This window comes from Myxocyprinus asiaticus, chromosome 5, assembly GCF_019703515.2.
Source record: "Myxocyprinus asiaticus isolate MX2 ecotype Aquarium Trade chromosome 5, UBuf_Myxa_2, whole genome shotgun sequence".
NCBI lineage: Eukaryota > Metazoa > Chordata > Actinopteri > Cypriniformes > Catostomidae > Myxocyprinus > Myxocyprinus asiaticus.
The window spans coordinates 28,125,547-28,150,080 of NC_059348.1; the positions used below are offsets into that span (position 1 = coordinate 28,125,547).

At 40.9% G+C, this 24,534-nt stretch overlaps 1 protein-coding gene across 4 annotated transcripts in view; it reads left to right on the top strand.

Annotated features, from left to right (window-relative positions):
• The window catches only part of pde4ca (phosphodiesterase 4C, cAMP-specific a), a 57,631-nt gene that overhangs the window by 22,623 nt on the left and 10,474 nt on the right, over positions 1-24,534 (top strand). For 3 of the 4 annotated variants that reach the window (XM_051698335.1, XM_051698337.1, XM_051698336.1), the window contains exons 2-6: positions 19,067-19,258; positions 22,287-22,323; positions 22,908-22,981; positions 23,062-23,111; positions 23,950-24,062. In XM_051698335.1, coding sequence (XP_051554295.1) covers positions 19,067-19,258; positions 22,287-22,323; positions 22,908-22,981; positions 23,062-23,111; positions 23,950-24,062 — 466 coding nt within the window. Of the gene's footprint in view, positions 1-19,066; positions 19,259-21,218; positions 21,261-22,286; positions 22,324-22,907; positions 22,982-23,061; positions 23,112-23,949; positions 24,063-24,534 lie in introns of all 4 variants that reach the window. The other variant, XM_051698339.1, reaches the window with a different exon arrangement.

Here is a 24,534-nt window from a genome sequence, read left to right on the forward strand (position 1 = left end):
GCAACACTCTGGTTAGAGCACCTTAATATTAATATTCAAGTACTTGGGTTCAATTGAGTGAATATTGTTCTGTAATGAATATGTTGAACCATGTTTGTGTTTTGTTCATCTTTATTAGAGAGGTTTAAAACATTCTTTAAGAATATCCATTTGTCTCCTTGGCCAGTGTCATGGTGGTGTTTGAGTGCAATTGTCTGAACATCTGCAGCTTGTTTTTTTCATGGGATTTCTTTCACCCCCAAGAACTACAACTCTTTCAATTTTAAATTCACCCATTACAAAACATAGGGTTTTCTAATATAATGGGGTTATGCTGTACAGCTCTATGCAAGCAGTTCACTGCATGAGCTATAGCTAAATCTAAATTCTGCCATTACCATGTGATTTTAGTGTTCATTCTTCGTAAAACTGTATCAAATCTCTTTTCTCCAAAGCAGTACTGTTTTTATTAGCTTTCCCAGATTTCAGCTGCTTAATTGGTCTTCAGATTATTTCCATAATGTAATTGATGCTCTGGGCACTTTACTCTGCTGGCCTATTTTGTTCTTATGGGTGCAAAATGATCCTGTAGGATAACAGACTGAGCCCTGTTTGTGCCCTATGAGAGACCCTCTGCTGTTTTCACAGAACTGCCCTGTCACAGCCCCTGCATGGAAAATCTGATGCACTTTGTGAACTCCATTTGTAGTGATGGTCTGGCAAGATGTATGGATCGACATACAGTATATATTTTCCTCTCCATTTTCAATTTGAAGATATTACACATTACTCATATAAAAATACCAGTATTTATTCTGTCCTGATTTTCTCAATCCTTATTCTTTTGGATTTTTTAAACAACAAAAAGGTCTCTTCTTTTTGTATATATTTTTTTTCTTTTCTGGCAAAAAGTAGAAAAGTAAACCACTACATGTGAGAGTAACACTTTATCCCATTTTTGGCAAGAATATATGTGTGTGATCGTAATACTGTTGTTTTAAATGCGTGTTTTAACTGTCAATAGAACAGGGTTGGATGAGCCTCCTTAAAGTGCATTTACACTGATTTTAATAAGGGTAGTTTTCAAATGTACACTGTGTCAGAGTTCAGAACGACATGGCCCTTAATTCCTGTAAAATGCATTTGTAATAATAGTTTGCTGATACTTAGCAGAAGTGAAAGCTCTGTGGTTTATAATACTGTAATAACAACTTGTATTACAGTCACTTCCAGGTTGCTGTTTATGCACCACTTCAACACAGCAGGAAAATGTATGTGTAAATATCAGTGTAATGCACCTGTTCACGACTTAACTCAGGCTAACCTCCACTTATGCTGTAAAATGTCTGTCTAAATCAGAGACAAACCAAGCTTATTTTTTATGATGTGCTTATTTTAATCTTGACCATAAATGTTCAGTGGAAAGCTGAGATCACAGCACTGCCCTCTCTCTCTCTTTCTCTCTCTGTGCACCCTATTGTGCCTCAGAAATCTTTATACAATCTCAACAGCTCTTACCGGTATGGATGTGCTCCACATTTTATGCGCACAATTAGGAGAAGGCAGCATGCACAGAAACGGTGATTAAACAATCAAGGACACATCCTCTGCCTGCAGTGTCTACACAAAAGTATGTGACCTGCTGGTTGACCTGCTAATTAGCATCCTCATCAGATCGGTAATGTCTCCTGTTGTGCTAATGTAAAACTTCTACCTCAAAATGAAGCATCAATGTGGCTCTTCTTAAAACGCAAACTGTGTCCCTTTACAGTAAGTTTTTAAATGATAACATTAGGTAACGCAGTAGTTAATGTTAACTAACAAGCAACAATACTATTAATCTTAATATTAATTTCCACATATATTGATGAATTTTAGTATTAAAATTTGTATGTTAACATTAGTTAATTAACTTACAATGAACAATTGTATACCTTTTTATAAACTACCATTAACTAAGATTAATAAATGCTGTCAAATATATTATTCATTGTCAGTTCATGATACCTAATGCATTAAATAATGTTAACATGCAGTCTTTTTGTAAAGCACTGCCTCAAAAATATGCATGGTTTAAATCATACTTAACTTTGCATTTTATTTATGTCACTCATATTTTGAATGCAATTTTATTGTGGTATGTTCATATACTGCATGTCCAGGCTCTTGGGTGTTCATTGACGTCATGCAAAGTCGTGACTCTATTAAATGTCTTTTTTTTCTTGTTGATTTGAAACAATGGGGAGAGAAAAGGACAAACAGCTTACTGGCTGTGTCCCAGTGGACTGGTTATTCAAATATAAAACTCAATGACTATGTGAGCCTATAGGATTCATCTGAACTCTTGACTCTTCCTTTCTTTACTTAAAATCCTGCATGAAAACCATTCAAACAAACATGCTTCAGTGTTGGGCTTACATACTTCATTTCGTAAGATGTTTTGCAGAGTGTTTGACTGTAGATTAGTGATTGTGCGTTAGGCTTATGTGAAGATTCTGTGTTTACTATCTGTTAGCCTCAGGTTGGACCTGTGCGGGACAGGCTGGTGCAGCCCTGTAATGTGCCCGGGTTAGGACTGACGCAACACCAGTGTCTTGTGACGCATGCTGGGTGTCAAGTGTTTAGATACTGACAGTAAACATGCACCATATCATACAGCTGCAGAGGATTTAGGAACAGCTCTTTCTTACTCCTCCCAGTGGAGGTGCTCTTTCTAGTGCATAAAAGATTCTGCCGGAAGCCTTTGTGCACAAGTAGGTTTTCACTTAGAATCAATTTCTACCTATTCGGTATCATATACAAAATATGCAAAAAGATGAGTTGGTTATATCAAATACCTGTACTATATATTTGTGCTATAGGATATACAGTACTATCGTCCTGATGTATGCCTATTCTATCAGGAGGCATAGGAGGCATCCTATTCCTAGGAAAACAAAACATTATATTTTTCCCCCCACAACACTGCAAATACAAAGACCTTAGTTTATCGTTCTTCACATCTCTAGCTGTCTAGACAAATGGGTGGGATTGAGCTCTATTTAATGATGCAGATAGTTGTCAACAGTGCAAAGACTGCTAACTCTATTTTGAGGGCATTATGGGCCCCTCTCATAAATGATCATACACTGTAAAAAGTAGAATTGTTACCTTTGGGTTAGTTTACCCAAAAATGAAAATTCTCTCATGATTTACTCAACCTCATGCCATCCCAGATGTGTATGACTTCCTTTCTTCTGCAGAACACAAACAAAGATTTTAGAAGAATAGTTCAGCTCTGTAGGTCCATACAATGCAAGTGAATGGGTGCCAAAAAATTTGAAGCTCCAAAATTCACATAATGGCAACAAAAGTCCTCCAGGTGACTCTAGTGGTTAAATCCATATCTTCAGAAGTGATATGATAGGTGTGGGTGAGAAACAGATCAAAATGTATGTCATTTTTCCTGCACTTTCACGTTCTTATTCTTATTCTTCTGTTTCTGGTGATTCACATTCTTCGTGCATATTGCCCCCTACTAGGCAGAGAGGAGAATTTATGACAAAGAAAATGACTTAAATATTGATCTGTTTCTCACCCACACCTATCATATCGTGACATAACACATGGATTTAACCACTGGAGTCATATGGATTACTTTTATGCTCCCTTTATGTGGATTTTGGAGCTTAAAAATTTTATTTGTGTTCTGCAGAAGAATGAAAATCATACACATCTAGGATGCCAGGAGGGTTAGTAAATCATGAGCGAATTAAAATTTTTGGGTGATTAAGTGATGTTAAATAATGTCCTATAAAGTAATTTTGTCTTGAATATATATATATATATATATATATATATATATATATATGTTGAAAATTATATACACTCACATAAGATGAAGTCTGAAGTCATATCAGAAACCCTATAAAAGCTGTTTAATTTTACATGGAGCGGGTCGCCCCCTCAAGGGCGCTGCCGTGTTGACAACACATGACACTGTGTTATGCTCATCAGTGGTACCAATGATGGTATGGTATTGATAAATATGAGTGTGATCCACCAGACAGTCCAACCAGAATGAGTAAAAGTGGAAAGATAAAATGTCCAAAGAGACGTCCCTGCTGGAGTGATTAAACAGCTGCGACCTGTAGCTGTCACGGCGCGGATCACGGATAAGCAGCGCGACATCAAACGGCAAGCACGAGCACAAAGCAGTGTTCAGCCGGCCGAGAGCTCGCAAGTTGCAGCTGTCCGGTTACAGTCCGGTGCGCAACAGTGCACGAAAATTCGTTTGGATTGGACAGAAGAATGTCCATCATAGGGATGTGTGTAATACAAGATGAATAAAAACACAGACTAAAAGTAACAAAACAAAAGATAAACAAACACATCTGGTGTGATGCGACAGCACTCCAGGACGATGGGTGTCAGTATAGAGTCCAAAACCACAAGTACTTCTAGGAGTAAAGGCCCAAACGTACTCTACACAAGTACGTGAATGCAGACGCACCTTGCTATGCAAGCTTGATTTCACGCGTCGTTGCGTTGTGAAATGTGTCAGCGCTCAATTCATAACCCAACACAAGTATGCGCTGCATTCTCAGCATTGCCACAAAGGGTGCTAGAGCGGATTTTCTTCTTTCAATCAACAACTGACATAGCAAACTCGGGCAGCAATTTGAGTTGAATCTTTTCGAAAAATATATACAACTTTTTGTCCCCAGTCCATTCAAATGATCTTGTTTTTTCTCTGTGTCTCTCCCCATTTCTCAGCTATTGACTCATCTACCACATCCAGGCTACATCCGAAAACATAGGCAGCTGATTTACTGCCTAATCAGTTAATGGCTTAACTGACAGCTGTTTTGAATGAATGGAACTCTTAAGGAACTGGTCTTCGAACAGTTTGAAAAGCACCTTATTTTCATTCTGCCTCCAAAGGCAGCATTTTCCTGGTTTCGGACATGGATCTATAAAATACCAGTTTCGGAAACAGCACCGGTTTCGTGGTCATGCCTAAAAAATCTATTGCCCTGTTGTGGTCTGAGGTTTGTAACTGCCAGAGCAACGCAAGTGCGCACGTGAGGTATGTACAACGGGACCACGTGTTGGCCATGCGTTGGCCAAGCGCTCGTGTCTGCGTTTGTGTACTTGCTAGTGATGGGAAGATTGGATCATTTTACTGACTTGGATCTTTGAGTCTCGTTCAGCAAAATGAACGGATCTTTATTCAAGTCATTTCGTTCATTTGAGCAGAATTAAATTAAAATGTTACATTTTCAATGGCCAAATATCCACCTCTGGAATCTTCTTGTCCGAGTCATTCGTTCTTTTGTCACGTGACAGCCATATGTGCATAACGTATACGGCTGTCACATGACAAAAGAACGATTGACTCAGAACAGATGACTCGAGAGATGAACTAATCATTTCTGTTTCCTGTGTGGGCAATGCATAGCGTATACGGCTGTCATGTGACAAAAGAACGAATGACTCAGGAGGTGAACTATTCATTTCTGTTTCCTGTGTGTGTGCATAGCGTATACGGCTGTCACGTGACAAAAGAACGAATGACTCGGGAGGTGAACTAATCATTTCTGTTTCCTGTGTGTGTGCATAGCGTATACGGCTGTCACATGATAAAAAAACGAACGACTCAGACCAGATGACTCGAGAGGTGAACTAACAATTTTTGTTTCCTGTGTGAGCAATGCGTAGTGTATACGGGTGTCACGTGACAAAAGAACGAATGACTCGGACGAAAAGAGTTGAAAGGTGAACTTTGCGTATGTGCGGCTAACACAAAATGAACGAATCACTCTCTGAGACTACTCGTTCTTCTGAGTCACATAATAGATTTGTTCAAAATGAACGAATCGTTCATGAACGACCCATCACTAGTACTTGCATGAAGTATGTTTCGGCCTTAAGAGCCAGCTAAATCATTGCTAAAATTTTACTTAGTGCACCTTTAGACAGTCTGCATATCAGAGCCATGACATGCTAAAGTGCTTGCCTGTTTCCTTCATCTCTCTCCTCATCAGTTTCCTGTATCTCTTAACCATCTTGTCTAATGATAAAAAGGCAAATATCAATAAAACTTCTATCATATACTGTCTGCAAATATGTGGATATCTCATTTAAACAAATGTAATTCACGAACCTCATGAAAATCCAGCGTTTTCTTCCCATCCAGCACTCATCTAATATCTTCCTCTGAAGCATGTATTCCATCAGCCAAAATAAAAAATTATAATGATAATCCAAGCAGTCTATCCAGGCCGTTTAAACTGTCAGGAGATTGCTGCTCGTGCTGGATCCGCACGAGCGCATGAGTGCAAGTTCAAAGTAAAAGCCCTTCACGTGTACTATGAGTAAATGCCATATTCGCTGTGCACTGTATGTACAATTGGTTTGATTGGGTCTTTTATGAGAAAATGTGATTGGTAATATGCAAATGCCATCCATTGTTGCTGGACTACTGTGTGTACTGTCATTTCCTTCTTTCTAATATATTAACAATTTCTTAATGCAGAAATAAAAAAAATAAAAAAAATGTATGACTAAACAGAAATCAGAAGAAACTACTATCTACCATTTAAAATACAATCTTATCTTTGAAAGATAATTAAATATAATAAAAGTTTATTAATAGGCAGAGGCTATTTGCAGAGGCTATTTGCACTAAGCGATAGATGCTATTTACACTAAGTGCAGATAGCGACAGGTGCCATTTTCACTAAGTGTAAAAAGCAACAAAAAGCATCTTCTTTGCACTAAGTGCAAATAGCGTTAGATGCTATTTGAACTCTAGTGCAAATAGTGGCAGATACTGTTACACTGTAACAGACACCCAGATTCGGAGATGGCGTTGAACCCAGAGGCAATGTTTATTGAAACAAACAAACAATGTCAGTGATTAATTGAGGTGAATTAAATATCAAACACAGAGTGGATATAAATAACAGAGACCTTGGGGAATCGTCGGAGTAGCGATGGAGCAAGAACCAGGAAGAGATAGCACTGGAATGACATAGAGGAAGATCTCAGTGATAGCAGGTAAGTTAGTCTGTTTTCTGAATCAAGACCAGACGAAGAGTTATGTAGTGGAGCTGACTGATGCAGTGATGAGGGGCAGGTGCTGGTGATCAGTACTCAGGGGAGAGGGATGGTAGAATATTAGTACTGGAAGTGTCAGGTAGATCTGTGACATTACCCCCCCTCCACGGATCACTCCAGAGGGACATGCTTCCCGACGCCATTGACGCCACGTCCACGAGGAGCTCGATGATCTGGGTGAGTATCGTGGAAGTTGGAAAGAAGGTTGGGGTCCAGGATGTCGTCTCGAGGTATCCATGATCTTTCCTCGGGACCATAACCCTCCCAGTCAACGAGGTACTCGAGACGACCCCAATGGCGACGGGAGTCCAGGATGTCTCGGACTGCGTAGATAATTCCGTCTTCCAGGAGTTGCGGCTGGGGGGGTGGGGTCATCAGCAGGATTAGATTCTGAGGAGTGAGGAGAGAGAGACAGGTGGTACGGTTTCAGAAGAGAGAGACATGGAAAGCAGGATGGATGTGATATTCGGGGGGGAGTTGGAGTTGGAAAGTGACAGGGTTAATTTGTCTGGTAATAGTGAAGGGACTAATGTAACGGGGACTTAGCTTTTTTAATGGGAGGCACAGCCTGATGTCCCTCGTGGAGAGCCTCACCTTCTGCCCGGGATGGTAAGTGGGAGTGGGAGATCTCCGGGTATCAGCCTGGAATTTCTGGCGGTGCACAGCCCGTTGCAGGTGGTGGTGAGCCAAGTCCCAGACCCTCTCACTCTCTCTAAACCAATGGTTGACTGCTGGTAACTCAGATGGTTTTCCTGACTATGGAAAGAGAGGAGGTTGGTTGCTGAGTACGCACTGAAAGGGTGTAAGGTTAGTGAAAGGCTGGCATAGAGAGTTCTGTGCGTACTCGGCCCAGGACAGGAAACAACTCCAATGGTTCTGGTGGCGATGGCAGAAGGTTCTGAGGAAATTACTAATCTCCTGAATCTCTTCTGACCGTTACTCTGTGGATGGTAACTGGAAGAGAGACTGATGGTTACACCTAAGAGTGAAAAGAAAGCCCTCCAGACTCTGGAGATGAACTGAGGGCCTCTGTCGGAGACGATATCCTCTGGGATTCCGTGCGGAAAACGTGATTAAAGAGGGTTTCAGTGGTTTCTAGGGTGGTGGGAAGTCCTTTGAGGGGAATCAACTTGTAGGCCTTGGAAAAACAGTCCACTGCCATGCATGTATAACCCTCAGAGGATGGCAGATCTGTAATAAAATCGACCCCTAGGTGTGACCAGCGCTGACGAGGTACGGGCAGAGGAAGGAGCTTGCCATCCGGAAGTTGACGTGGAGTTCGGGAGACAGCACATTCGGAACATCCTTAGACAAACCTTCAGATATCTCTGTCCATACATGGCCACCAGAACCAGTCCTGGATGAGTGAGAGGGTCCTATTTGTCCCAGGGTGGCTAGTGCCCAAGGAGGAGTGTACAGAATCAATGAGAGTTAGCCGTAGGGAAGAGGGTACATAGGTCTTATTGGCAGGACAACATGGTAGAGCTGGTTCAGCGGCAGCGGCCTCCGCAATGTTGACATCCAGGGACCATTGGATTGGGCTTACAATTATGTGAGGAAGAAGAATGGTGTCCGGTTCCTCGTGGGTTTCCTCTGAAGCATGGAGACAGGAAAGGGCATCCACCTTGATATTCTTGTCACCTGGATGATAGGAGATGGTGAAGTTGAAGTGTGTGAAGAAGAGTGCCCATCGTGCTTGGCGGGGATTAAGACGATGAGCTTCCCGAAGATACTCTATATTTTTATGGTCCTTCAGTACCAGAAAAGGATGCTGGGCCCCCTCCAGCCAATGTCGCCACTCTTCTAGTGCCAGTTTGATAGCCAAGAGTTTTCTATTTCCGATATCGTAATTTTGCTCCGCCGGGGAGAGCTTTTTGGAAAAGTAGGCACATGGATGGAGTCTGGATGGTTTCCCCTGCTGCTGAGAAAGGACGGCTCCTATACCTGTAGTTGAGGCATCTACCTCGACAACAAAAGATCTGCTAGGATCAGGATGGACGAGAAGTGTTGCTGCAGTGAAGGCATCCTTTAGGTGTTGAAATGTGTAGGAGGCCTTGGGGTCCAGGAAAAAGACTTAGGCTCAGACTTGAGAATTTAGGTTAGCGGAGCATTGAGGGAGCTGTAGTTCTTGATAAACCGCCGGTAGAAGTTGGCAAAACCCAGAAAGCGTTGGAGTTCCTTAATGGTGGTTGGAGTGGACCAGGCTCACACAGCTTCTACCTTCCCTTCGTCCATCTGGATGCCTACTGGACTGATATTATATCCAAGGAACTGGAGGGATTTCTGGTGAAATGAACATTTCTCCACCTTGAGGTACAGGTGATATTCCTTCAACTTCTCCAACACAAGCTTGACATGCTGACGATGGTTGGTCTCGTTCTGGGAGTACAACAGAATGTCGTCGATATAGATGATGACGAATCGATGGAGGTACTCGAGGAACACCTCATTCATGAAGCCCTGGAACACAGAGGGGGTGTTGACCAGGCCGTAAGGCATCACTCTGTACTTGTAGTGGCCAGTAGGTGTCACAAAGGCTGTCTTCCATTCGTTTCGTCTCCGGATACGAATGAGGTTATAAGTGCTATGCAGGTCAAGCTTGGTGAAAATAGTTGCTCCTCTCAACAGTTCCAAGGCAGCTGGGATGAGGGGGAGTGGATAACAGAACTTAACGGTTATTTTGTTGAGGGAGTGGTAATCAATGCAGGGCAGGAGGCCTCTGTCCTTCTTCGCTACAAAGAAAAAGCTCGAAGCAGCAGGAGAAGTAGAAGACTGGATGTAACCCTGGGAAAGGGCCTCCTCAATGTATTCCCCCAAGGGTTTTTGCTCTGGAATGGAGAGAGGGTATATTTTGCCAAGGGGCACTAGCTCACCAGGGAGAAGGTCTATTGCGCAGTCCCATGGTAGGTGAGGAGGTAGCTGTGAGGCTTGTAGGGGGCAGAAGACGTCCTGGAAGTGGGAGTAACAAGAAGGGATTTCAACAAGATTGGAACTGGCTGAGCTCTCAATTGTGGTAGTATTGAGATTGAGAGGAAGAGATCCCTTGACTGAGTTAAGGGGTTTGGAGTAGGTAGGTCAGGGAAACAGGTCGGAAAGCATTGAGAACCCCACTTCAGGACATCACCGGTAGACCAGGAGATGACTGGGGAATGAAGTATGAACCAAGGACGCCCCAAGACTATGTCAGCGGTGGAATTCTCCAGAACCAGTACGTTTATTTCTTCGTTGTGTAAGCATCCCACTTTAAGTTTGAATGGACCTACCCAGTGACGGATGTAACCCCTACCTACGTGTTTGCCATTTATTGTTTGGATCTTGAGGTTGGGGTCACATGGCCATCTTTGGAGACGGAGCTGGTTGCAGAGCGTATCAGAGATGAAGTTGCCGGCTGACCCTGAGTCGAGAAGTGCGGGTACTGTGAAGGAAAAAACAGAAGCAGTCAGCATTACATTAGTTAATAAAGGGGAGGAACAAACCCTGGGAATTTGTATGTGACTCACCAATGGGCGTAGAGGACGAATGGGACACGGTGAGATGATGTGTCCCTTACCACCACAGTACAAACACAACCGCAGGGTCAGCTGGCGTTGACGGTCTGCTGATGATAGCCAGAAAGCATCCATCTGCATTACTTCACTGTCCGGTTCTGGAGTATGGGTTTAGGAGTGTTGTGATGAAACAGGTGGGAACTGTGAAGCGGGAAGCTCATCAAGGCAGGACCTCATTCTATTTGCCACTCGGATGGAGAGCTGTATGAAGCGCTCAAGCCTCATGGAGTCATCAAAAGAAGAGAGATGCAACCGCAACCTTGGCTCGAGTCCCAGGCGGTAGATGGTTAGAAGAGCGGGCTCATTCCATCTGTTGGAGGCAACTAGGGTGCGGAATTTAAGGGCGTAATCGTTGATTGAACTCTTACCCTGACGAAGGTTGAACAGTTGTTCACAGACAGATGTATCCACAACCGGGCATCCAGACATTTCTCTGAAATGTTGGGTAAAACTATCGAGGGATTGGGTTACTGCGCTGTTTTGATCCCAGAGAGGTTGGGCCCACTGCATCGCTTGTCCTGTCAACAAAGAGATAATAGAAGCCACTTCAGCCTGCTCTGTGGGAAATCGTTGTGGCTACATCTCAAGATCAAGCGAACACTGGGTCAAGAAGCCGCTGCAGTTTTCCGCCGATCCAGATTATGGCGCTGGGTTAACCATGGGACTGGCGGAATAGACCGAAGAAGGTATTGCGGAAGTGCCGGAGGTTATCGGTGGTGCTGTGGATCCATACAGTGAGTAAGTGCTCACCGGAATGCATCAACCAGCTCCTGGATGGGGTTCGGACCTGTTGGGTTCATGATTTTAGGCGGTCTGGTCTTCTGTGACACCCAGACTTGGAGATGGCATTGAACCCAGAGGCGATGTATATTGAAACAAACAAACAACGTCAGTGATTAACTGAGGTGAATTAAATATCAAACACAGAGTGGATATAAATAACAGAGACCTTGGGGAATCGTCGGAGTAGCGATGGAGCAGGAACCAGGAAGAGATAGCACTGGAATGACTTTGAGGAAGATCTCAGTGATAGCAGGTAAGTTAGTCTGTTTTCTGAATCGAGACCAGACGAAGAGTGAAAGGAGAATCAGGCTTTTATGTAGTGGAGCTGATTGATGCAGTGATGAGGGGCAGGTGCAGGTGATCAGTATTCAGGGGAGAGGGATGGTAGAATATTAGTGCTGGAAGTGTCTGGTAGATCCATGACATACACCCCTGTTTAAATACTAGAGGCTGTGACATGGCATGGAGCAGGCCGAAGCGTGACATGGCATAGAGCAGACTCAGGCATGGCGGTAACATGGCATGCAGCAAACTCAGGTTTGGCTGTGACATGGCATGGAGCCGACCCAGGTGTGGCTGTGACATGGCATGGAGCAGACTCAGGCATGGCTGTGACATGGCATGGAGCAGACTGGGACTTGGCTGAGACATGGCATGGAGCAGACTGAAGCTTGGCTGTGACATGGCATGGAGCAGACTGAGGTTCAGCTACCATGACGTGGCATTCTGGCTCGGCGACCATGACATGGGACTCTGGCTCGGCGGCCATGATGTGGCACTCTGGCTCGGCGGCCATGACGTGGCACTCTGGCTCGGCGGCCATGACGTGGCACTCTGGCTCGGCGGCCATGACGTGGGACTCTGGCTCGTTATCCGCCTCCCCCACAGTGAAAGTTGAACCACTTATCCGCAGGGCAAGGTCGATATATTGAGCCAGATTGAAGGTACTCCAACTGCCAGGCATCCAGGAGTGCACCGGCTCATTCAAGCCTGCACGAAAGAAGTGTTTGAGGGCAATCTCATTGAAGCCTACCTCGTCTGCCAGTATGCAGAAGTCCTCCACGTAATCTTCTATAGATCGCTTTCCTTGATGTAAACGTATAACGATATCCGCTGGGTTCATTTTGTCGGTCAGGTATTCTGTAACGTAGGCTGGCAATGACAGGCAGAGGAAGACGATGATGATGTGAAGGGTAAGAACCCAAGTGCAGTTTATTCCATATATACGTGGTAAATCCAGAAACGTGCAACCAAAAAACTTGACTTGACACTAAACACAAACATGAGCATGAACATGGACTTGACTTGATTTGATTTGATTTTACTTGACCTAAGCACGCCAGCACAAACAAACATACAAATAATACCTCACCCTGAACAATGGAAACACGAGACTTAAATACACGGACAAGGGAAACATCAACCAATGAACAGACAGAACTATAAACAAGATAACAAGACAATGACTATGAACCAATGACATAACAGAACTAATAAAAAGACTATGAACCAATAGGAACAAGACACATGAACATGGGAAACACATGACAATGAAACAGGAAATAACATGACAAAATAAAAGACATTAACACAAAACATGACATGGAAACATGAACATGAACATGAACACCTCTAGACATGACAGGTACATCCATAGGCCATCTCTCTATAACCTCTGACCACAAACTTAAAGGCTAAAATGCAAAATATAATGTAGTGGCATAGTAGCAATCGACTAATAGGCCTAAATGTAAAATGTACTGATACAGCATCTCTTCTTTCCTTTATTTATATTTATTTATAGAATTTGTATTTCCCAAGTCATTGAACCAGTTATAGCTTGTGTTTTGTTCACTTGTTTGCAGCCACATATTTTTGGGTCTTCAGTTCATTATCGTACGTGCACAACTCGCTCCACGTAGTATAAAAACAGCTTCATTGAACGATGAAATCCCCACATTCCATTTGATGGAGGATGTCTAAAATGGCAACATGGAAATGTGTGGGTGGATAGATGTGTCGGGATAAAAATAGCACAGCAGAATTCTTTATAAATATTCATGAATGGAGGGAAGAATCTGAGGCTACCTGCAGCTCTAAATATAGCGCTTCTGCATGGATCCCTTGCACAGAGACGGGCTATTAATAGCAGCACCACTCCAGAAGCATCTTTCTCTCTGAGTACAGAGGGACCTATAGGAGATTTAGCATTAAAGATGAGGGACGGAAGCTGAAACGAAGTGGAAGTGACAGCACAGCTATTTTTAGAGCTGAATGAGATGTCCCCTCATGGCCAGAGTGTACAGTAGTGGTTGTGTGTGTGTGTTTTATCCATTCAAATAAGTGCTGCTACTCTCTCTCTCTCTCTCTCTCTCTCTCTCTCTCTCTCTGTTTATGCTTTATATCTATCGTTATTGCTTGCTGTCACATGAATAGGGTGCACTGCATTGATAATGTAATACAGTGTAAGAGACATCCTCATGCAACATCTGTGCAAGAAGTGAAGATGTGTGTACTGTACTTCATTCAGCTCTGGTCTTCATTCAGCTGGAAGAGCACTCCAGCTCACAAGTTGAAAGGGATAGTTCACCCAAAAATGAAAATTCTCTCATTATTTATTCACCCTCATGATATCTCATGTGTGTATGTCTTTCTTCACCATAAAAAAATTTGAAGAGAAATAGAAAAATATCTTAGCTCAGTAGGTCCTTAAAATCAAGTGAATGGAGATTTCTCTTATGAAGTTCCACAAATCAGGCAGTCAGCATAAACTTCATCAATACGACTCCAGCGGTTAAATTAACGTCTTCTAAAGCGATACGATCACCTTTGGTGCAAAAAAATATCAATATTTAAGTAATTTTTAACTATAATCCAAGATGAGGGTAAGCTTCACGAGAGGGTGAAGTCCAAGCTGTCTCTCATGTGACGTATTACCGTTGCCATGATACAGATGTAATCTCACGTTCTCCTCTCGTTGAGACATCCAGGATAATCACACAAACGCACCATTGTGAGTAAAGAAACAGATAAATACAGATCTTAACCAAAACCAACCAAGCTGCTGTACAGCGTTCCTCCTTCTCACTTGTAAACAGCGCTGCTCTTCCAGCTGTGACGCACGTGCCTCATTTATCACGGTGTTTCAAATGCCAGTGTGATTACGTCACACGCTTCTAACCGGAAGCATGATTTAGAGTAAAAAAAAAAGAAAGTACTTGAATATTGATCTTTTTCAAACCAAAAGCTATCATGTCGCTTTAGAAGACATTGATTTAACAGCTGGTGTCGTATGGATGACGTTTATGCTGACTTTGAGTTTTGGAGCTTCAAAAGAGAAATCGCCATTACCTTGCATTTTAAGGACCTACTGAGCTAAGATATTTTTCTATTTTTCTTCAAATGTGTTCTGCTGAAGAAAGAAAGTCATACACACCTGGGATATCATGAGGGTGAGTAAATAATGAGAGAATTTTCATTTTTGGGTGAACTATACTTTGAATTAACTTTCATCACATGTATGTGGTTTCTTGGGTGAGTTGCATGGGAAACGGTCTAAAGGTGTTCTAGATGACATTATAAATGTCACAGAGCTTTCAAAGCACCCATTAGAAAAAGGGATAGTTTGCACAAAAATGACAATTCTGTCATCATTTACTCACCCTCATGATGTTCCGATCCCATATGACTTTTTTTTCTGCACTCAAAAAAATGAAATGTTGGCTTTAACTAACTTTGATGTTTGTCAGCATGTTCCACGTAACTGAGTTGTTACATAGAAGTAACTCTATTGACTTCAAGAAACCCAAGTTAATTACATTTGATCATTCCAGTCCTATTTAGTTGAATCAAGTTAAAATATATACTTCTGTCCAAAACTATTAAGCGACTCATGTTGAATTATCCTAAATTCAAGATTCTCACTTTCACCCAATTGCAAACATTACGTCTTTGACTGAATGTCTTTGAACTTTGTTCATCCAATTACTTATATCCATTTGAGTTGAGTAATATTCAGTCACGACAATCACTTTACATACTGAAGTTTCAAACAATCAACATGTAACTTTATTCCTCTATGCTTTCAATAGCACAGTAATAATTCACTGGTCTAAGTATCATTGTCGAAGTGAATGTATTGCCTATCCTCAGCCTAGGCTCAAATTCTGCTCTTCACCATAATGGTAACCCCAAAACTCCAACGTAACAGAAGCTTTTCTAAATCTCAACATAACAAAACATTAAACACTAACAGTATCCTGAATTTAAATATTGCACAAAAACACATAACATAGCACTTAATTTTAGCATTTACTTTCCCTATCAAGTCCTATGCAAAGCATGCTGGGGACTAGAAATCACCTGTCCATGGGCGTTTCCCAAACAGCATTTTTTGTGCCCTTGAAGGGCACTTCGGGAAGGGGAAGCCACTCGAAGAGTCATTCCAGACAAAAGTAAGAAAGCTTATTTTTTCACAAAGGGCCCTTTTGCAAGACATTTAGTGAAAGGTACGTTCAAACTGTAATGCCATTTTCTCTTTAGAGAGCCTACATCAAGAGCTTTGTCCTTTGTAGTGAGTAGGGCATATGGATGATCACTTTTGATTGGAATTTGCCCAATGTGTTTTCCATTTGCACATGGGCAAATTTAGCGCCACCTGTCGACCAGTGTGCAGTATTACAGAAGCAACACAACTCTGTTTCATTCACCCAACTGAAGATAGCTGTATAAATACAACAACTAAATTTTCTTATTTTCCTCAACACCATCTTTACACTTTTAATGTATATACATGACTGCATTATTTCGTTTCAACATAATTTACATGTTTTGGGCCAACAGCAGCCACGTTAAAAATTTTTTGAGTGTGTGGAACACAAAAGGAATATTAGTCTCAGTCACCATTGACTTTCACCATCTTTTTTCCATACAGTACAATGAATAAAAGTGATCAAGTGAATTGGTCACTGTGGCTGTCATTCTGCGTGACATCTGTTTTTGTGTTCCACAGAAGAAAGTAAGTCATACATGTTTGGAACAATATGAGGGTGATTAAATGATGACAGACTTTTAATTTTTGAGTGAACTATCTTTTAATGTGGGCCCATATAGTGGTAAACTATATGCAGTTTAAACGGTAAACAAAACTTAATACAGATTGCACATTCTAAAAACATTGCAGAATTTTGTTGTGCACTTGATCATAATTGGTCAAATCTCTATGAATTTCATTATTATGTGATAAATCATAACAACAGAGCCCAGAAACAATTCTCCAGTGTAATTTCCTTCTATGCATCTAATTCACTATGGTTTTGTTGTTATCAGCAATGCAATTCATTTCTCGTTGTCCCAAATAAAAGATTAATCTTTTGCCCATTTGCTGGACTGTGTTACTTCACTACTTTACACTAACCCAAAAACACACTGAAGATGATTATCTTTATTAGTGATCCATGGCTGTCAAACAGAGGATGTCTAGCCACTGAATAATGAAATATCCATGCAGTATAAGGTACATGTCAATTTTGTGCCAGTTTGATTGGGAATTGACATAACCTGAGGTTATTTTTAGCCCTCTCACATGCTCCCACGTCATTGAGCCTTGGCTATTTTTAGCTCTGAATTCCTGCATCGCACTGACCTTGCAGAACTCATCCCATTCAAAGTTTTGCTGCTTTTGTGTCTCAGGAGGGCTTACCCACTCCACACAACCCAGATCTATCATTGAGACAGCCAGATTACCGCACTCAGGCTGTGGCTATAAAATGACAAAATCTTCTTATATTATTATTATTATTATTATATTATTATTACTCATTCACTTTCGGCGTACCAGCATTACTAGATCTCTGCATTTTGTAAAGAGTCAATAGCTGTAGCGGTTTTGACGCTCTCTACCAGTGTTATTGTAATCATGAAGCTTGCTCCTTTTTGTGTGATCAGAATAAAAATTGGAAACACTTGTACTCACCAGGAAGTGTGATGCACTGGAATTGCCATAGTCACAGAAAAAGTTACAATAAACACAATAAAGATGTGAACACATTACAATCAGTGCACACTGCCATATACAATCCACAATAGCGAATAGACTAGAAACTTTAACTGTTACTTTAACTGGGGACGCATTCACAAAAGATCCATGAAATTCTTTTTAACTACTGTTTTCTTATTATCTAACTAAAGAAAAATGTTACAAATATTTTGGACAACTTATAGGAATAGTTCACCCAATTATGAAAATTGTCTCATAATTTACTCATCCTCATGCCATCCAAAGTGTGTATGACTTTCTTCAGCAGAACACAAATGAAGATTTTTAGAAAAATATTTCAACTCTGTAGGTCCATACAATGCAAGTGAATGGGTGCCAAATATTTGAAGCTCCAAAAAGTACATATAACCATCATAAAAATAATCCATACAATTCCAGTGGTCTAATTAATGTCTTCTGAAGCAAAATTCTAGGTGTTTGTAAGAAAAATATCGATATTTAAAAAATTGTTTACTAAAAATGTTCGGTTCCACAGCTGTGGAGCTCAAACTGCCTCTCACATGACGTAAGCGCGTAAGCCTCCTCTGCATACTGTAGATATTCATACGTAGATACCTTATTAGCAGCTGTTTCTATGGATCGCTGTACTTTTTCGACATAAAAGCAGTTTATGAGCAAGGAGCTCAGTCTGAGGCATTTCCTCCACTCACTCACTTGCATTCAAACAGATTCAAACAGAGTTTGAATTTATGGAGATTACAGAGAATGTGATATGCAGTACTTTATGTCTAGCTCTGTCATATTAACTCGCAAGGCTAGTGCTTACATCTGAATTGACGCAGAAAGAGAGTGTCTCCCTGCTCATTTGTGTGTACCCATTTTTATCAAGGTGTCAGTGACCTTCTGTATCAGTTTAGGTCATTGGCACAGGGTGTGTGCTAAACGTACATGACCACAGTGGAGACAATGGGTACATCTTACCTGATTGGAGTGTAACAGGAAAAGTAACCAGTAATGTACAAAGCAAAGCATTCTAATACAGGTCTATAGAACTGTTACAAAATAATGTAACAATGTCAATTTGTAGGCCAACCCAGAAGGCGAATTCTCCATGAGTTCCCTGGGTTTTTAGAGTATCAATTTTCCAGCTATGACTAAAATAAGGGCTAAAAACATTACTTGAAAAGGCTTTCATGTTTTGTTCTACAACATAAATTACACACAGTCATACCTCAAACGTGAATTTTGAAGCCATTGTGTGCTTTTAAAACATACGTTGCTAACAAGTTGCTAGTTATGGACTACAACGGTTATGTGACTTGCCAAGCATGTAAACTACCATCCTTGTGGTTGTTGAAGTCCTTATTTAGCAACTTACATTTTTAAAATACACTCTGGCTTCAAAATTCTTTTTTGAGGAAGGACTGTGTGTAATTTGTTGTAGAACAAAACAGGAAAGTATCTTTAAGTAATGTTAATCAAAGACGTTATTTTACTCATAAATAAAAAAATAAAAAACTGCAATTATAAAACTCATTTGAAACTCCTGATGGAACCCATGGCTCAAAAATGCTTATTCTTTTCCGAGTTTGAGGCATACAAACTGAACGGCTCAGCTGTGTTAACCCTTTCTTTCTCTCTGTATTTCTTTTCACAGTTTCGATGTCGAGAATGGGCTGTCAGTGGGCCGCAGTCCTCTGGAATCGCAGGCCAGTCCAGGCTCTGGCCTTGTGCTGCAGGCCAATTTCCCTCACAGTCAGCGGCGGGAGTCCTTCCTGTATCGCTCCGATTCCGACTTCGACCTTTCACCCAAGGCAATGTCCCGAAACTCATCCACGGCCAGCGAACTGTGAGTAGCCTACTGCTCCTCTTATTCTTGACCCCCTAATATGTCTCAGCAAATGTGAGGGTACCTAACACCAAACTTTGATGCATCAAGGTCTATTTTTTATTATTTTTTTATCCACTTTTCGCCCAATTCCCACTACTTAGTAGGTCCTCGTGGTGGCGTGGTTACTCACCTCAATCCGGGTGGCGGAGGACAAGTCTCAGTTGCCTCTGCTTCTGAGACCGTCAATCTGCGCATCTTATCACGTGGCTCATCGTGCATGACACTGCGGAGACTCCGCATGTGGAGGCTCATGCTATACACTCCGCAATCCATGCACAATTTACCACGTGCCCCATTGAGAGCGAGAACCACTAATCGCGACCATGAGGAGGTTACCCCATGTGACTCTACCCTCCCTAGCAACCAGGCCAATTTGGATGCTTAGGAGTCACTCAGCACACCCTGGATTCGAACTTGCGACTCCAGGGATGGTAGTCGGCGTCTTTACTCGCTGAGCTACCCAGGCCCCCCGATGCATCAAGGTCTTGACAAATTAATCACTCTACAGCATGTCTTTAACCATTTACAGGCCAAAATTGAGTGATGCATTTAAGGGATAGTTCACCCAAAAGCTGAAAATTATCTTATCATTTACTCACTCCCATGCCATCCCAGATGTGTATGATTTTCTCTCTTCTGCAGAACACAGATTATGATTTTTAGAAGAATATTTCAGCTCTGTAGGTCCATATAATACAAGTGAATGGGTGCCAAAATTTTGACACTCCAAAAAGCTCATAAAGGCATAATAAAAGTAATCCATATGACTCCAGTGTTTTAATCCATATTTTCAGATGTGATGTGATAGGTGTGGGTGAGAAACAGATCAATATTTAAGTCCTTTTTTTGCTTGAAATTATCCTCCCTACCCAGTAGGGGGTGGTATGCATAAAGAAAACACAAGAAGAAGAATGTGAAAGTGATCTGTTTCTCACCCACATCTATCATATCGCTTCTGAAGATACTGATTTAACCTCTTTTATGATTACTTTTATGCTGACTTATGTGATTTTTGGAGCTTCAAAATTCTGGCACCCATTCACTTGCATTGTATGGCCTAAAAAGAAATTCACATCTGGGATGGCATAAGGGTGAGTACATGATGAGAGAATTTTCATTTTTGAGTGAACTATTCCTTTAATACTTTTGACAGACTTTAACTTCTTAACTTTAGCTTTTGGTTCATTTAATATTTGTGGTTAATATTTTTATTTTTTTTTTCTTCACAAAAAATCACTTTGATATCAAAAACAAAAAGCCCTATTAGATGCATTTGCCTATGGCTGCTTTAAGTAGAAAAACGTATTTTAAAAAAAAGGTATTAAACTTAAAACTTATACCAACTCTTTAAATAACCTTGTTTATCACTTTACAACGTGTCTATTATTTGCCACTCTCAAGCAAAAAAGATGTCTCTTGTTTTATGTGCGTGTGCATGCTGTTTCATACACTACAAGCTGCACGTGTTAGAGTCTGTACTTTAGCTACAGTGTTTTGTGGCTCGAAGAGTTTTCTTAATTGAGACTGTAAACATTTGCCTCATAACAGATGTGGCTCTCTCCAGCTGGTTGATTATGTCTGAAAAAATGTTCCCCAAAGACACAATTTTAATAGCATATTACATCAAATCATATTCCTCTGTCATTTTGGAAAATCCAAGACTCTGGTTAAAAACTCCTTATTATTACCATGTCCAGCTGTTCTTTCCATCTGAGCATGCTTTCATGTCAGCTTTGGTTTGCTGGGATTTCAAAAAGTCAGAAAAGGGGGCTACATTCTTTCTTTCTTTTTTCTTTCTTTTTTTTCTGCAGTTTATTTTTCCATTCATTGTCAAATCCACAGTAGTTTCCCAATTTTAAACACCTTAGTTTGTGATTAATTGATTGCAGGTCACCAGTTCTTACTTGTGTTTTTAAAGGGAAGAGAGTTTGAAGCACTGGGAAGTCAACTGGCTGACTCGGTGAGAAGAGATATTGGAAAAAATATTGACTTACTCTTGAAAGGGCTATCCTGCATTTACAAAATCCAGCCCGGGTTCTCTACCCTAGTGTCTAAGTCCTGACCAGTCTTACCTCAGAAGTTCCCCTCTTTACTCTCCAGCCATGAGTGATTTGCATGTGATGTGTTAAGGTTACTCAGGCCCACCAAACGGCTTTGGAATATATGAATAAAGGCACATTTCCCAGCGTGTTCCCTAGTTTAACTTCCCTCCTGCTGCTCCTCAAATACACGTGCATGACACACCCTATCCAACCATGCTGAGACCATTTATTTTCTTATTAAGTTTTTCCCCAAGCTTTCAATGTCTGATTTCCAATATCCCATTAGAGATGAAGGCAAACTACAAAAAGAGCCTGAGGTGCCTTCTTTTCGCCGAGTATTTCCATGTACAGCTGTATTTCTTTATTTCCACCCAAACTGCATGTTAATCAAAAGCGTGTTACCACCTACTTGCTCTATTGAATGATGATGTGCTGTAACCTGAAGCCGACCACATCCTTAACTCTCCGCAGTGAAAAAGAATGACTAAGACATTAAAGGGCTAGTTCACCCAAACATTTAAATTCTGTCATCATTTACTCACCCTCATGTTTTCCCAGACCCATATTGATTTTTTTTTCCTCCATAAAACACAAAAGTAGATTTTAGACAAAATGTTCATCTCAGTCATCATTTACTTGCATTGTATGGAAAAAAGATTCAATGTAAGTGAATGGTGACTGAGATGAACATTTTGCCTGAAATCTCCTTTTGTGTTCTATGGAGGGGAAAAAAAAGTTATATGGGTTTGGAATAACATGAGGGTGAGTAAATGAAGACATAATTGTTATTTTGGGGTGAACTAGCCCTTTAATCTCTTAGTCATTCTTTTTCAATGGCCCTCAAGTTATTTTCTGTGTGTCCTGTATTGTTAAGAGATAATTTGTCTTTGAAAAATGTAATTTTGTGATTAATGACCTCTGACTTATGTATTTTTCTCTTACAGACATGGAGAAGACATGATAGTTACACCATTTGCACAGGTTAGTGTAAGAATGTATCAAAAACATTTACACTTGCATATTTGATCTGACATTAATGGTTGATTATGCATAATTTAATGGTTCCAGAAGACCACTCCATTAAGGAACTTGGTATTTTGTCTCTACATGCCTTCAATTTCAAAGACAGATTAATCTCTTAATATTTAGAACTGTCATTTCTGTGTAAGTGGTGTGTGCTGCAATTGGAATTGGTGGGAACAGCCCTTCCGCTCCATGCAGCTTGCATTACGTGGTATTTGCGTCACCACTGTACTCGGTTTACAAAACAGGCTAGGAATCCAATACCACATTTGTCGATAGGGATGCTGACAGATGAGAATTCTGCATGACTTTGGAAATCAGATACCCTTTATGTCCTTTTGAAACTCTAAAAGAGCTGCAGAATTTCAGACAAGTCTAGTATTTTCTAGGTCCACCTCTCTGTGTAACAATTGTTCTCTCTGAATGAAGCTGTAATTAAGTTTGCTAAGACTTTGTCAGGAATAAGATAAAAAAAATATGAAGTCAAATATCACATGCCAACAAAAAATAATTAATGGCAAGCAATAATGTTCTTCTCATAGGTCCTTTCCAGCTTGAGGACTGTGCGGGGAAACTTTGCCATTTTGACCCATCAGCAAGACCGTATGCCGAGCAAGTAAGCCCTTTTACAGCCCCAGTAAACTGTGTAATACTCTTTAAATCATGTTTCATCTCCACTGATACAAATCTCCATAGGAGGTCTTCTGGAAACAACCCACCATCCATGTGCAAGACAAGTGTACCAGGTTAGAGAATATACTCTCATAGAAAAGCACAGTATGAATCAAAGCAGTTAAAGGTGAAGTGTGTCATTTTTTGGAGGTTAAAATACTTTCCTCTATGCTAGCTTAATATGCATGTAAGCCATTCATAAGTTGATTTCCCTCCAAAAGTATAAGTGGCTCTGTGGCGCTTTTAAAACTTTTCTCTGTTTGTTGGGGCATCCCAACCAGCCCAACACAGCGACACTGGTTCCAATGGCAAGAGTTTGGGGTGGGGCTATCTGCTTGACAGAGTGTTCATGAGACCTGTTTGAATACAGTCATTATTTTTGCAATTTTGATTGGTGATGCAAGTGGTGCAGGAATTATACACTTCACCTTTGCAAATTGACTTATAATACATGATTTTGAAGATAACTTAATTTCAGTAATTGCAGCAGTCATAAAGGGATAGTTAACCAAAAAATGAAAATTCTCTCATCATTTGCTCACCCTCATGCCATCCCTGATGTCTATGACTTTCTTTCTTCTACTGAACACAAATGAAGATTTTTTAGAAGAATATTTCAGCTCTGTAGGTCCTAACAATGCAAGTGAACGGTGGAAGACCTTTTAAGGTCCAAAAATCACATAAAGGCTGCATAAAAGTAATCTATAAAACATCAGTTATTTAATTTATATCTTCAGATGCGAAATGAAAGGTGTGGATGAGAAACAGGTCAATGTTTAAGTCCTTTTTTAACATAAATCTCCACTTTCACTTTCAAATTTTTTCACATTCTGTAAGAGCATTTTCATTTTATAGGTGAACTATCCCTTTGATAATGAATATAGCAATTTGTATTTGTGCTGTGTTTTGTAGAGGAGCCCTTCCAGAAGTTGGCAGTGGAGACACTGGATGAGCTGGACTGGTGTCTCGAGCAGCTCGAGACTCTGAAGACACGCCACTCAGTCAGTGAGATGGCATCCAACAAGGTAGACCTAACATAAATGATAATTTAATACTGACAGGCCTCAGTCAGAGCCCTCCCCCAGGTGAAGGTTAGCTAAAAAAAGAAATGCATAACATGGTGGGATCTCGACAGGGAGACAAGTGGCCATTCTGTTTTAATGGAAGTCAATGGAGGAAATGCTTCAGTACGCTGAAGAAACTGCTTTTGAGAGGAAGCAGTTAATTACTTTATAAACTGACTGCCTGTCTGCTAATCTTCAACATTTTCCATCAAATATTCCTTTTGGAGTGAACGATACGTGGAGTTTACAATGAAAAATAACTGTTTCATAAGAGAACAATTTCACAGACAATTTTGTAACAAGTGTGATTCATTTCACGGCACCTCCCTTTAGTTTCTATGGTATCTGCAAATGGTGACTTACTGTTGTAAATCCCGGATCGATGATGTCAAAGTTACAGGCGTGAAGGTTGCCATGTCATCCTCTAATAAGA